The sequence below is a fragment of the Bubalus bubalis genome, chromosome 19 (genome assembly GCF_019923935.1).
Source record: "Bubalus bubalis isolate 160015118507 breed Murrah chromosome 19, NDDB_SH_1, whole genome shotgun sequence".
In the NCBI taxonomy this organism is placed as follows: domain Eukaryota; kingdom Metazoa; phylum Chordata; class Mammalia; order Artiodactyla; family Bovidae; genus Bubalus; species Bubalus bubalis.
In genome coordinates this window covers 497,388-512,854 of record NC_059175.1, presented here as the reverse complement: position 1 = coordinate 512,854, position 15,467 = coordinate 497,388, and the positions used below count along the sequence as shown (strand labels likewise).

Genomic DNA, 15,467 nt, shown 5'->3' with positions numbered 1-15,467 from the left:
CCATGGAGATCCTGTCCTCTTCGCCTGGGACAGGAGAGGTTGTTGCATCTGGCATGAGACTAGTGGCGGCAGTCTCACGCTCGGCACAAATTAATTTCATCTTTGCGGTTCACTGGGCTCTCTCCTCGCTCGCATCCCTCATCTGGTGCCTTTCAAGCTAAATAGCCAGAAGCAGGTCTGGGATTAAATATTAGTGTTAACTTCAAACTTGGTGTAAATCTATTGAACTGCATCCATTTTTACATAAATAAGCCAGAGAACAGCATCTGTTCTGCTTTCGTCAATACCGGGACACCCACAGGTGTGAGTTATTAGCAATAACTGTAATTGCTTTGAGTGGAACAATAAATAGCACAGGGGTCATGATGAGAAATGTCCTTGTATAGAATTAGCATAGGCGAATGCCTTAAACTGCTGTAGACTCCATCCAACACTGGTTTCCAGAGCTGGCTTCGCAACCCAGAGTGCTGAGCTCTTACTGAATTGCTTTTCCTGCTTCTGCAGGAGATAATTTTGAGCCTTTCTGAAACCACATTGATTTTATCGGCAGATGGCCCCCAGGATGGCATCTCACCTTCACTGTTGAGATTTCACTTGTTTGATGGGGTTCTGAAAAGTTACAAGAAAGAACAGGCATATACAAGCCATGTATCCTTGAGCTGCAGTGCTGAATTCCAAATTCCAGCCTCTAGGCAGCTGCAGCTTAAGGCAGAGCCAGCTGCAGCCCCTGCCACCTCCTAGGTCTTTAAGAAGACAGGATGGGGCTTCCCTGGTGGTTCAGTGGTAAAGAATCTGCCTGCTGATCCAGGAGACATGGGTTCAGTCCCTAATACAGGAAAATACGCATGGCATGGAGCAACTGAGCCCATGCACCACACCTAGATCCCATGCTCTGCAACAAGAGAACCCACCACAATGAGAAGCCCAAGCACAACTGGAGCGTGGCCCCCAGTTGCCACAGCCAGAGAAAAAGTCTGTGCAGCAACAAAGACCCAGCACAGGCAAAAGTAAATGAATATTTTAAAAAGAAAAAGAAGACAAGATGGGTCACAGGGGGTACCCCCGTGCTCTATCCCCTTAAGGGGAAATTGTTCAGCCATAAAATGTTAGTCTTAGGCTGCAGTGCACACAGAGCCTCCAGTGTGCTGTGCTTAGTTGCTCATTCGTGTCGACCCTTTTTGACCCCGTAGACTGTAGCCCGCCAGGCTCCTCTGTCCATGGGGATTCTCCAGGCAAGAAGACTGGAGTGGGTTGCTGTGCCCTGCTCCAGGGGATCTTCCCAACCCAGGGATTGAACCCAGGTCTCTCATTGCAGACGGCTTCTTTACCATCTGAGTCATCAGGAAAGCCCCCAGAGCATGCAGAGGAGAATGTGTTCAAAGAATCCTTCCTCATCATCAAGTTGAACATTTAAGGTTACAAGGGATAGACATGGGAAAGGGGCTTCAGCTGCTCCCCGAACACAGTTACGTCTCACTCCAGGTTGCCCCTCTCCTTCCCACCTCCGCTTCCTCTGCTCTCACCCCCGACTTGGCTTCTGCTAATCCTCAGCCTCCATGAGGATTTCCAGATCTTTCAGACAATTTGGTGGTGAGGAGATTGATCACAGAGCAGATTATCACAAAGATAATCAACACTTCCTCACTGCCAGTCATCCCCTTCTGACATCTCCTGCCACTTGATGCTCAAAGTGTCTCCTTCTCTAGCTGGAGTTTCATTGTCTTATATCATCTTAGTCTTCACGAGTGCCAGAAATAAGAAATGGGGAGATGAAAGATTGTCAGGCACACAGCCCCTTTCCAGATCAAATCCATTTTCCAAAACTGCTGTACCCTCTCAGGCCAGGTTTAAACTCTGTCCCCCAAAGGCTAATTATTCATCTGCATAGCCTATCTTCCCATATAACTGCTCATTCCCACTCTTCAGCGCAGCTCACTAAACCCTTCTGAATTGGACACTTTATCTGTGACTCCATAGGATGCAAGCCTATTTTAACTGTATCAGTTCACACACATGATACTCCATCAGGAAGGGAGAGGCAGAAGGGTCAAGGAAGAGTCCAGAGCTCTTTCTAATTTAAATGGACAACCTGGACTTGGAAAAAAAAATTCCTCATAGCTGGAGGTTTATTCTCAATCACCCTTGGACCAGGTAATGCCATGAAATCTTTTTAGCTTTTTCTTTTATCCATTTGACAGGTATTTTTTAAGCTATGCATCAGGCCTCATGCTCAGCAGAAGTCCTGGGCCACATGAAGCGGATAACTTAGTGAGGGGTCAATAGCAGAGACCATGTGACCTGGCCAGCTCCACCTCTCATCAGTGCGTGGGTTAGCAGTCATAAGCAATCTTTCCAGATCCACGCTCACTTAACCTGTGTGCAGGCTGCTCATTTGTCATTAGCTTTTTGGTATGAGTGAGTGAGTGAGTGAAGTCGCTCCATCGTGTCCGACTCTTTGTGACCCCATGGACTGTAGCCCCCCAGGCTCCTCCATCCATGGGATTCTCCAGGCAAGAACACTGGAGTGGGTTGCCATTTCCTTCTCCAGGGGATCTTCCCCACCCAGGGATCGAACCCAGGTCTCCTGCATTGCAGGCAGACGCTTTACCGTCTGAACTGAAGGGTTTAGAGGCCGTCAAATGTATATGACCTATAAAGGCAATTTTGATGGTTTTACATAGAAACGACCTCTAATGGAAGAGAACACAAATGGGAACTATTTGAGATACATGGCTATGTAAAATGTAGTTTGCACATAATTCAGTATTTTAAATGAGTACTCTGCAACCAAGACCAAATATCAATCATCTCTTGAGGTTTTCTACTATGTACCAACATCAAATCTACATAGGAACAAATGTTACTCCTGCTTTTCTCTTCTATATCAAATGTCCTGAAGGCTTTGTGTCTCTCTGGAGCCAAGTTTCTGAAGGCACATTTCAGTATAAACATCATCGATGGGGTAGAGAAGGTTTGGTATAGGCAAGTTAAACAATGCCCTGCATGCATGTCCACACTTAGTCGCTTCAGTTATGTCTGACTCTTCCAACTCTATGGACTGTAGCCCCAGGCTCCTCTGTCTGTGGGATTCTCCAGGTAAGAATACTGGAGTGCGTAGCCATGCTCTCCTCCAGGAGATCTTCCTGACCCAGGGATCGAACCTACATCTCTTGCGTCTCCTGCATTGGCAGGCCACCTAGGAAGCCCCAGACAGTGCTCCAGGACAGAGTTAAAAGGATCACATTGGAGGATGAGGTAACATCTTGCTGGGGCTTTCTTTTTCCAGAAAAGTTTAGAAGGTATGAAAGAGGGATTGGATCAATCACAGATTCACTCCCTCCTTCTTGACACCAACAGAAATGGATCTGAGCAGTAACTGAACAGATATATTTGGAATCCACAAGAAAAACACATGTAGAAGACACACGAGCCACCCTCTTGGTTTTTGCTAATTATTGCACAAGCAGATCTTCACCTATGGGGTGTTCTGCCTCAGAACTTAGGCTGTCAGGCCACCGTCTGGGAGGCAAATGAGGGTACTCAGGTCAGCAATTGATCACGAAGCAGACCTAGTGCACGCACTTCATTTCAGAACAATTCCATAAGCGTTCCCCCCACCCCTGCCACCTCCCCCTCACTCCCAAGGTTTCATCTCCTAATTGCAAAGGCTTTTTGGCGTGGGAATGTCTTTGTGAAGGAGAGCAGACTCAATTTCTGCCATCGCTCTAAAGAAGACTCAGGAACAAGGACGCTTCTCCAATTAATCAGCAAATGCTTGGCTCCAGCGTTCGGCCAAAGGATCGATTTACATAAAGCTACTTCGCAAGATGAATTTGCCTCCCCCTCGACTCCTCCTGCATTCCCCTTCTCCAGCCAGCATTAGACATGCTACTGGATTTCAGATTGACAGTGTCAGCTACAACAATCAAATTAGGGATGAAAGCCTCGGAGGGCTGCCAAGAGAGAGGGGCGGAGGGGAAGGAGGGGGTGGGAACAGCATGTCTCATGGAGAGGAGGATGGATTGCACAGAAATGGGCTCCCTTTCCCAAACTCCATTGGGCAGATGCACAGCTTCAAACAAAGGAAAATTAGAAAACACCAGTCTCCATCTTTTTGAACCAAGTGGACCGCTCTTCCCACCCCAGCCAATATTGACAAATCAAACCAAAACATTTCATTGAATGGAAAAAAGTTGGCAAGGGACTATCTCAGGTACAGTAGCTCAGATGGTAAAGAATCTGCCTGCAGTACAGGAGACCCAGGTTCAGTCCCTGGATTGGGAAGATCCCCTGGAGAATGGGATGGCTACCCACTCCAGTATTCCTGCCTGGAGAATTCCATGGGTGGAGGAGCCTAGCAGGCTACAGTCCATGGGGTTGCAAGGAGTGAGATACAACTGAACGACTAACATCATTAGGTCATTATAGTCAGATTATTTTCAGCACCAGGTTTTTGCACATGATATAAGAATACCTGATCACAGTTTTACTGCCTGAAGTGTTCGTTGGTGATGAACACATAAACTCAAGTCAGATGCCAGTAATTGGAATCCTGGTAATATTTCCTTGATCATTCAGTGACACGAGGAAGGCCAGAACAGAAGGCTCAATTTGGCTGACAATAAGAGCTCCCCAATCACACCGAAGTAACTGTTTTGTCGGTAAATTGTGATAATCCCAGGGATTAGTAAACTGTTGAGAAGCTAAGCCTCTGCACCACTATCTGGAGATGATCAATCAGTTATAATGCTACATCATGAGCACAGAGAGCCTTGGTTGGAGCTACGTATGACAGTTCAATGAAGAAAGCTTCTATTTGGACTGGAAGTGTTAGTTTTATCCTTCCAGCCCTAGAAGGGTAGTGGTTGGGAAAGGTAATTAAACCCCACGACTGGAAAGAGGTTCTCTGCTCCTAGAAGGGATGATTGAATGACTGGAATATTTCAACTCATGACTTGCTTCCCTGAATCCAGGGGTTTCTATCTTGACTGGCTCCTTTCCACATTTCCCATTGATAACTCAACCTCCCCTCACCACCCAGCAACCCTCCATTGGGCTCCTTTAGATTGACTCCTACATGGAAGGCTCTTTCTCTCTTGGCAATGAGTGGACACATCACTCTAGCATGCAGCTCCTAGCTTTGCCCTAGAACAGACTGATACAATAGGCATCAGCCACATGCAGCCATCAGTCACTTATGGGATGGCTGGCTCGAATTGACATGGATTTAAAATACACAGATTCCAGAGACTTGGTATGAAAAAACGAATGTACAGTATCTCACTAATTTATTTTCATATTGAAATGATTATGTCTTGGATATGTCAGGTTAAGTGAAATACTTTATTAATATTCATCTCAACTGATTGCTTTTGATGCAGCTAAGAGAAATATTTTTTAAGTTTTTTTTTTAATGTGAACCATTTTTAAAGTCTTTGTTGAGTTGATTACAATGTAGTTTCTCTTTTATGTTTTGGTTTTTGTGGCCTTGAAGCATATGGGATCTTAGTTCCCTGACCAGGGATCAAACCTTCACCCCTGCCCTGGAAGGCGATGCTTTACCTGCTGGAGCGCCAGAAAAGTCCCTGAGGAAGTGTAGTTGCACTAGAGGCTCATATGACACTTGGATAAGACAGAACTGCTCTAGAATTAGCAGGTCTTCTCTGAAGGGCCAGGCTCCCCTGGTAGCTTAGGCAGTAAAAAATTTGCCTGCAATGCAGGAGACCTGAGTTTGATCCCTGGGTCGGAAAGATCCCCTGGAGAAAGGAATGGCAACCACTCCAGAATTCTTGCCTAGAGAAGTCCATGGACAGAGGATTACAGTCCAGCGGGTCACAAAGAGTTGGACACAGCTGAGCTAATACTTTCACTTTCTTTGGAAGGATACTGGCCTCGGCACCCTTCAGTCCTTGGAGTGTTCTGTTGGCAAGCACAGAGAATAATTTGGTTTTGACTTGGGGGAAATTAATTTAAATGGGCCCTGCATTCCCCCAGCCTACCTCCTCACTGTTATGATTGTCCATAACAATCTTTTGCTTTACTTATTTGCTTTAACCTGGGAAACCTGAATACATTAGTCTGTGGTCTCTAGAACATCAGCCAAGAAAGAGAAAGGGTGCCTCTACTACTCAGAGCAAACCAAGAGCCCCAATTCCATTTGCAGGCTTTTGTAGCAGCTTATAGCCCTCGGCCCCTCAGAGGGTCCTTGAGTTCCACTGTGCTCAAACACCAGGCCTGCGTCGGCCGTCGTGGCTCTAGATCTGCCTCCCAGCCTGGCCGTGCCCTTCTGCTCACTCCCTGCCCTCCAGTGACTTCTCTCTTAGATTGCAGCTCTCTTAGAAATCTGTGGGAAATTCCTCATCTGTGAGGCTCCCCCAGGAATGTCCTGTCTCACTCACCTGAGGGTTTGGGAGGGACAAAGTACTTGGTTTGCCTCTGCCGCACCTCTGGGATCCTGGGGAGAGGTGGAGTCACCCAGGGACTCTTAGTCCCTTCTGGGTCAGCCTCCAAACTGGGCCCCTGAGTGGATTTCTAAGATACAGGTTAGACGTTGTCACTCTACCTGCCGCAGCCTCCTCCTGTGAGGAGACACTCTCCCTCCATCTATCCATCTATTACCTATCCATTTACCTACCCATCCATTCAACCCTCCTTTCATCTACTTACCTACCTATCTATCCATCTGTCTATCTACCATCTATCTACCTATCTACCAACCTACCTACCCATCCATCCATCTGTCCATCTACCCACATACCCATCCATCCATCCGTCCATCTACCCACATACCCATCCATCCATCCATCCATCCATCTACCCTCCTACCCATCCACCCATCTATCTATTGATCAATCTAGCTACATACCTACCCATCTACCTACCTATCCCATGATCATTTTGCCCAACACCAGCAAGCCTACAAACTCCTTTGCATCTTGAACCCAAGATTTTCCCTAAGCAGACTAGATATGTAAAGAAGTAGGATGCTCTGTTAACTCCATGCTGATAAAATAAAGATAGTGATTTGCATTTATATCCTGCCTAGAATATAGACAGCACTTGCTTGTCCATTATCTATGATGCTTATCATAATTTCAAAGAAGTACAAATTGAAGCTTAAAGGATTGAATTAATACTCTTAAAGACACACAGCTAGAATATGAACTTGGCACCTAATCAGATACACTAATTATCCTACCCATGTTCATAAACTTGTTCAAAGTGTCCAGAAATCATCCTCAAGGCTTTTGATTCAGTAGATCTGGGATGGGTCCCAGGAATCGGTCTTAAATTTTTTTTTTATAATGGAAAATTTTACCCTTGTGTAAAAGTCAAGCATGGATTATAAACAAACCCCCTTAATACCCATCACTGAGCTCTAATAAGTATTAACTCATGGCCAATCTTGTTTTATCAATCTCTCTACTCAGTTCTTCCTCTCCTATATTGTTTTGAAGTAAAACTCAGACATTATCATTTCATCCTTAATTATTTCAGTATGTATCTCTCAAAGATAAAGACATAAGTGAAAGAAAAAAAATAACACATACAAAACATTGAAAACATAATACTATCATCATATCTACATTATTTTTAAATACAGGGATCCATATATTTTTTCAAAGCATCATCAGTAAATTCTGATCAGGTAGGCAGTGAGCCCCAGTGTGGGGATAGCTGCCCTGTTAATAACATTTTCAAACTATCCTGATTTTTACCCAACTGTCCACTTTAAAAGACAAATCCAAAGTACTTGATTAAACAAATCTGCATCTCTGCAAGTCCCAGTTCAGATTGGCATCTTTCCCTTTTTCCCCCCCTAAAACCTAAAAAGATTTTGAATTTTGAGGAAAACAAAACTGTGAATTATTTTCCTTGGTGGTTAGCAACAATCTTACAGTGTGGATTTAGATACAGGCTTTCTACTTGTTGAAAAGGAAAAAAAGAAAACAGTGAAATTGCAGCTCTTATGTTTTGAAGTGTCTAGGTTTTTATATTCATATATATGAAGGAGTCTGTTTATTTGTATCTGTGATCAATAAGATGCACGTTCCAGGAGAAGAGAAACCTGGTTCTGTTCACTTCTGGGTCTCAGTAGTGCAGCGCACAGTAGGTGCTCAACTCACTTTCTGTTGAGTGGAGTAAAAACCTGAACAGTCATTTAATCCCCACCAATCTTAAGTATCTGAATGCTAGAACTTTTCTAACGAGCTTGTCCAGAGAAGGCAGAAAGGAAGGAACTCTTATTGAAGTGCTTCATTCTGTAACTTTTTAACATAAAGGGAGCAGGCAATGTCAACCCTGCTGCAGTGAAATATCAGAAACCCAGCTGCAGCCGTGGGAAATCGTTGTTGTTGGGGAGGTGGCGATGGTCCCCCATTGATACTTTGAGTCTCTGGATCTCTGAGATCGGTGGCGTTTCCTTCAGGAAACGATTCGGGTATTCTACTGTAACCTCCCTCAGACAAAGAATGCTATTGACAGACACTCAGCTGGACCTATCAGGACTTGGTCAGTTCAGTTTAGTTGCTCAGTGGTGTCCAACTCGTTGCGACCCCAGGGACTGCAGCACGCCAGGCCTCCCTGTCCATCACCAACTCCCGGAGTTTACTTAAACTCATGTCCCTTGAATCAGTGATGCCATCCAACCATCTCGTCCTCTGTTGTCCCCTTCTCCTCCTGCCTTCAGTCTTTCCCAGAATTAGGGTCTTTTCAAATGAGTCAGTTCTTCGCATCAGCTGGCCAAAGTATTGGAGTTTCAGCATTAGTCCCTCCAGTGATTATTCAGGACTGATTTCCTTTAGGATGGACTGGTTGGATCTCCTTGCAGTCCAAGGGACTCTCAAGAGTCTTCTCCAACACCACAGTTCAAAAGCATCAATTCTTCAATGCTCAGCTTTCTTTATAGTCCAACTCTCACATCCATACAAGACTACTAGAAAAACCATAGCTTTGACTAGACAGACCTTTGTTGGCAAAGTAATGTCTCTGCCTTTTAATATGCTCGCTAGGTTGATCATAACTTTCCTTCCAAGGGGCAAGTGTCTTTTAATTTCATGGCAGCAGTCACCATCTGCAGTGATTTTGGAGCTCCCCAAAATAAAGTCTGTGAAACACTGTTTCCACTGTTTCCACTGTTTCTCCATCTTAGCTGGGACCTATGTTTGGGGCTCATTTGATTTTGACAGTGACCCAACTGCAAATGTATAATCTTGCTTATTAAGATAAATTGCCTGCACAAGAGATTTACCTTTTAAGATGAATCCCCCCTGAAGCCCACATTGTAAAAATCCCCAGGGAATAATTTTTCCTGCATATTTGTCCCTCCTGCTGTATAAAACAAGGTAAGCAAAGCAGAACCTCTCTCTTTAGTTCCTAGAGCAGAGTGATGCATCACGTTTACTATATTTTAGGAGTTGGGGGTAAGGGAGGAAGGTTCAGCTTTGTACAGGATGATAACATTGAGAGTCCAAGAAATTTTAGATTCATGGATTATCCGTCAGAAATGAAATGAGTTTGGGTTGATACCTACTACACCAATGGACTATTTCTTTCTGCTAGGCAGTGTGAGTGACTAGGAAAGTAATTTTAGTACAGTCTTGGGCCAAAGAGAATCCTGACCCCCAGTCCAATGAAGGTTCTAAATATAAATGCTTTTAGATCATACCCTCTTTTAGTTTGGCTAATCAAGAGTAGATGGATATATGGAGAGATATATATATATATATATATATATATATATTTTTTTTTTTTTTTTTTTTTTACGTTACTAAAAAGGCCTTTGATTGGTCTCAGTGCAAAGGGTTTGAGGAAATAGACAAAGAAGGTGCCAGATTGGGTTGCTGCAGTTTTTTGGTTTTTTTTTCTCAATTAGCTTCCCCTCATGGCCTCTTGACCCCTGATCCTGGATATGTCATCTTGGGGTGATTTTTTAAATCTTCTGAGAACTTCCTGATTTAGAAAAACTAACGTTGAAGCCTTCATATCAAGTGCTTTGGTTTGAATCCCTTGGGTTCCCTTTACCAACATCAGCTCCCATCTCCTGCTTCTTCGGACTTTGCTTCTGAACCTCATGGCTGGGAACTTCTTCAGCAGTCTGTCCTTGAGCTGCTGAAGTCCCTTCACCCAGACCTACAGACAGCAGGCAAACCAGGGAATTCACATTTCTCCTGGGTGGTCGAACAAGGACTGTCTAATGCTGGGCTATGAAGACCCAGCACCCTTGGTTAGAGACTGGAGCTCCCAGGGCATTGGGCCAAAGCCAGCACTTTACCTGACTGTCCTGTATTTCCTTCTCCATCCAATTTTCTCCATCCCTTATTTGTCTCTCCCGGGAGTACTTTTTAAATCCATCACTGGAGCAAGCATCTGCTTCTGAAAGAGCCCCCTCTAAGATACTCCTTTCTTCCTGAATCAAACGCTCCTGTTTTATCCAAAAGAATCTAGAGTCAAATAAGGATACTGCTATCTAGATGATAGATGAGAGGAAGTTTTTAAATCATTTATTTGTTTATTTTTACCCTTGGCTGTGCTGGGTTTTCTCTAGTTGCGGTGATCCAGGGCTACCCTCTAGCTCAGTGCGCAGGCTTCTCCCTGCGGCGCCTTCCCTTGCTGCGGACCACAGGCCCGGGGCACACGGGCTTCCGTAGTTGCAGTGCTCAGGGTTATTTGCCTTGCAGCATGTGGAATCTTAACGGACTGGAGGTGGAACCTGTGTCCCCTGCATTGGCAGGCAGATTCTTACCACTGGATCACCAGGAAAACCCGAGAGGAAATTTGATCTCCCTCAGATTTTATGAAAAGAATAGTAACGATGTTTACGTGTTCTATTCTTTGCGGAGTTGTAGGCTTATGTCCTGAGGTTGGTGAAAAGGGACATTTTCAGCACTGTAAGTCCAGGACGGAATGGGGGAAAGTTCAAGAAATAAATGCAGCCTTTCACTGAATGCCTCCGGGGTTCCAGGCACTGTGCAAAGTATACACACACCAACTCATTTCATCCTCAGTGTTAATCTGCAGGAGATCAATAAGGGGAAACTGAGGCATGGAGCATTTCAGTAGTATTTGTGATCATACAGCTAATAAGTGGCTCTATCACTTCAGACACAAGAATTTCCCATGGTTGGGGAGCTTCCAAACCGTGCCTGAAACTTGGGAGTAATTAGAGATGGGCCTCCAGGAGCGAATCTCCCCCGCCCCCATAAACTGCCATTTAACACAGACAGGACTTCCTCGTAGCTTGAAGGTGATCAGGACAAACACTTTGTCCCCACCGGAGCAGAGAGGAGAGCATTTTCCTGCGTCTTGCCTTGCCTGGTAAACATGGGGAGGCAGGGGTGGGCTGAAGGTGGGGACTGTCATTCACCGCTACTCTGAGAACAAAGCATGCCTGACATTGCAGGGAGAGCCCCGGGAAGCATTTCAAAAGCGCCACTGAAACTAGACAACCTTTCAATCCATTTATCAAAGTGTCTGCATTTCCCGTTTCAAGGTAGATGAAACAATAATAAATTTGCGAAGAAAGTTAATCTGTGTCCAAAGCATTTTAGTAAATTAAAAAGGCGCGGGGGCGGGGGGGAGTGCTGGCTGGAAGGGGGATCTATTGGTTCTTGCCAACTCCTGTTTGACTTACTGTCTCCTTAATAAGTCCTCTTTGGTTTGGTGTTTTGGGATGGAATAATCAGTTGGTTAATCATTTTCTGGAAGCAGGAAAATGCACTTTAGCTAATGCAGTTCTCCTTTCTGAGTCCTAATTATTTAAAAATGCATTCCAATCTGTAGCCCCATTTTCCAACCAAGAAAGCCTTTCCTACCGGTCATCTTCTTTTATTGCCCTAGAAAACCCCAGCTCAATTCTCTCTCACCCTAGTCCAACCTCTTCCTTTCCTCTAGGGTTTTTTCCCTGGCCACTTTTGAGCATCTCTCCAGGAAGAGGGAAGCACTAACCCCCGACAAGCAACTGGCCAGAACTACGCTCTGAGCACCCCGGATAGACTTTGTTATTTTTATCTAAGTGTCAGGCGAAAATGGTGGCTCTTGTCTCTCTCAAAGATAGTACTTAACAATAGCTCCATGCTCTGGCATCACGCTGAGATAAACACACTATTAGGAACCCTCACAAAGGCCCCAAGATAATTGTGAAGGGACAGTTACCGAAAATGGAGCACCCAGCCCTGAACCCTCCTCCACACCCCATCAGTAACACCATTAAAGCTGCCAGTTTGTCAGCCCACTAGAGGTATTTATAAAATCAATATACAGTCCTGCAGATAAATGGCAGTGGTACCAGTAGCCAGAGAAAAGAGGCTCCATGGAAAATAAAATTAATAAAATTTACAAGCAGATTGTCATGGGGGAACAGATAAATTCCCTACCATCTACAGTTTTGCTCAAATTGTGGCAAGAGGAAGGCATGGCAAGGAGGTGGCAAGAGCAGTGCTTTAAATGGGGCTTCTGAAAGTAGGAGCAAGACCGGGTGTGTTTACAGCCAGAGAAAAGTGAATGGAAACCCATGTAGCCGTCCCATCCCAGTGCAGGATTTTGTTTGTGTGACCACTTTCGTGGGAGATTGCCCGGCACCTCCACCAGATTTTTGTGCTTAAATAAGACTGTCCTCTCTTCATCCCACTGTACTGCAAACCAGAATACGCATACAATTGTTATTGGTTCGGTATACTGGGGTAAGTAAACCCAAAGGGTGAAGGCATTATTGGACTATGTACCACTTCATCTGGGTTTCAAATGTGCTTAGAGCTGACCATTCTAAACCTCTCTCCTGTTTCCTCTACCTGCCCCTGATTTTGATCATTAGCTGTTTGCCAAAAATGTGGCCTGAGCGGTTTCCCAGAGCGGCCAAAGCCAGCAGCCAAGCCTGAGAGAGAAGCGGGCAGGGGCTCGCTGTCCTGGAGACCAGCCTCCACTTGGCAGAAAAGACTGGGCCCTTTGTGGCTGCCAGAGCCTCGGGTTCAGCCCAGATGCCTGGTGGAAATTGCCTGAGTCGGATGACAGGACCTGGGCCCCCTTCTCTTGAAGGCTGATGGAGAGCAGGGGAGTGGCCTTGGTGACACTGCCTGACCTCTGCTGTTGTCATGGGCTTTGTTCAGCGCCCAGACTGCAGGCTGGAGCCCTGCTCATTGAATCAGGCCCAGCCTGGGGAGCCTGCAGCGGGGCGCACTCTGCATCTGAATTGACTGACATCAGTTGCAGGCAGAGGAAACTGGATTCGAGACTGGGAGCACCCTGTTACTCAGCCCCAAGACTTCCCTCTGAATTTGTCTCTGCACCTGACCCCAACACCAGACCTGGCCTCGGGGCCTAATAGTGGCCCATGTCTCCATGGATCTTGAGTTTGGCCCACCGCTCAGAGTAGGGCCACTCAGCTCAGCGGATGAGAGCAAAAAAGGGACACCTCTCTCCTGCTTCCTAGGTTTCCTCTTGCTCCTGGCAAAATGGTTAATTTAGAGGGCCCAGGTTTTAGTGGAGGATGGTGGTCTGACTTCTCTTTCCAAATATATTTGGAATCATCTATAGCTTTGGATTCGGAGAAGGCAATGGCACCCCACTCCAGTACTGTTGCCTGGAAAATCCCATGGATGGAGGAGCCTGGAAGGCTGCAGTCCATGGGGTTGCTAGGGGTCGGACACGACTGAGCGACTTCACTTTCACTTTTCACTTTCATGCATTGGAGAAGGAAATGGCAACCCACTCCAGTGTTCTTGCCTTGAGAATCCCAGGGACGGGGGAGCCTGGTGGGCTGCCGTCTCTGGGGTCACACAGAGTCAGACACGACTGAAGCGACTTAGCAGCAGCAGCATAGCTTTGGATTAGGTGCCCATGGAAAATCAGCATGGGAATGTCCAGCTGCCTCTAGGACAGCATGGCAATTTAAGACATTTTCCCTGTGACCCAGTACATCTCCTCATACAACTTTATATCAAGGAGGTAGCCAAACAAGTGTCCTCAAAATGTGTGGGCACTGGGAAAATTCATCCCAGGGTTGCCTTAAATGACAAATAAATAAATACTTGACAGCATAGGATCATAGCCATCTGTAGAATCAGACGATGTACGGCCATTAAGAAATGTTGGCATTGGCATACTGTTAATGACAGAAACAGATGTTCTCAATATAGTGGGAAAAAAAGGGTTATAGCAGACTATATACTATGAGATCATATTGGTGAAATATATATATATTACTCCTAATTGGTAACAGTGGTTGTGTCTGGGTAGGACATTTTTTACCTTAATATCTGAAAGTTATTGTGTTCTTTTCAAAATAAGGAAGATACATATTTGTATATATAGACATGATTGATACACAAATATATGCTTGATTACTCACTAAGACCCCAAGCAAGCTTTGGGGTATGAATGAAAACAGGTGCATATATTTGGTCCAGCAAAAAAGAAAACTGGAAGGCCGTGAGAACCAAAACAAACGCATGGGTCTCAGGAAAGGAAATTGAGGCTTTGGGGATTCTTAAAGAGGACGCTGATACAGACTTGTTTCTGAGCAGCTTTGAGACCCGAACTTTGTCCCTTTCCCCTCCCTGCTCAAAACAGCATGGTACGCTGCTAAATACTACATGAAGTGCAGTAGAACCCCTATTTTGGGTGGGTTTGTGGAAATGCAACTTGAATCCATCATACCTATCCCTAAGACAATCCAGGAGGCCCCCCCACCCCGAGTCTCTCCGGAGCCCCAGAAAAGCGGAGATGGCATCTCCCCCAACGTCAGAAAATCCGGATGGCCAGGCTGCATTCCCATCTCAGATGACAAAGGAGAGTCCCTGAGAAGATGGGAGAGGGAGAGGGGTTGACCCTGCCCTGGGGGAGGGGCGTAATGGGGGAGGGGAGGAAGGGGTCATCTCTGGGAGGTGGCAAAACAGAATTGGGTGCAGTGTGCAACAAATAACCCACGCTTGGCTCGCGGCCTGGAGGTGCGAGACCACCCACAGAGCCCGCCCTGGAGGCAGCCTGCCGCCTGCGAACCATTTCAGCAAGGCCGTCACCAGAAGAACAATGTGAGGGCTGCTCCCAGCCTGGGGCCTGAAACTAAACAGTTCCCCAAACACTCCTGACCGCAGACGCAGCCACCAGAGGGGTTTTGTTATCATAATGAGATGCAGATAAAACCTGGCTGGGTCCTTAACGCCTGTGCCTCTTCTCTTCTTGTTTAGAGATCTGAGCGAAAACCAGATCCTGGGAATCCCGAGGAAGGCGTTCCGCGGCATCGCCGACGTGAAGAACCTGTAAGTGATGTTTCTGCTGCTTTGCTGCAGACGGCTCTCTGGGCAAAGGCGGGGTGAGCACCGGGACAGGCAGGCAGCATCCCGCGCCTGGAGCTGCCTCCGGCCAGCTGCCTTTGGGACAGATTGAGGGGTGTGCTGAAGTGGTTTCCAGAATGCCGAGGCAGCTCTTCTTCGATCATTCGGCCCCAAGCATCAGTATAGAGTCCCAGACCC

At 46.0% G+C, this 15,467-nt stretch overlaps 1 protein-coding gene across 2 annotated transcripts in view; it reads left to right on the top strand.

Annotated features, from left to right (window-relative positions):
- SLIT3 (slit guidance ligand 3) overlaps window positions 1–15,467 on the top strand; it is a 729,759-nt gene that overhangs the window by 471,992 nt on the left and 242,300 nt on the right. For both annotated transcript variants that reach the window (XM_044932473.2, XM_044932474.2), the window contains exon 5: window positions 15,183–15,254. In XM_044932473.2, coding sequence (XP_044788408.2) covers window positions 15,183–15,254 — 72 coding nt within the window. The remainder of the gene's footprint in view (window positions 1–15,182; window positions 15,255–15,467) is intronic.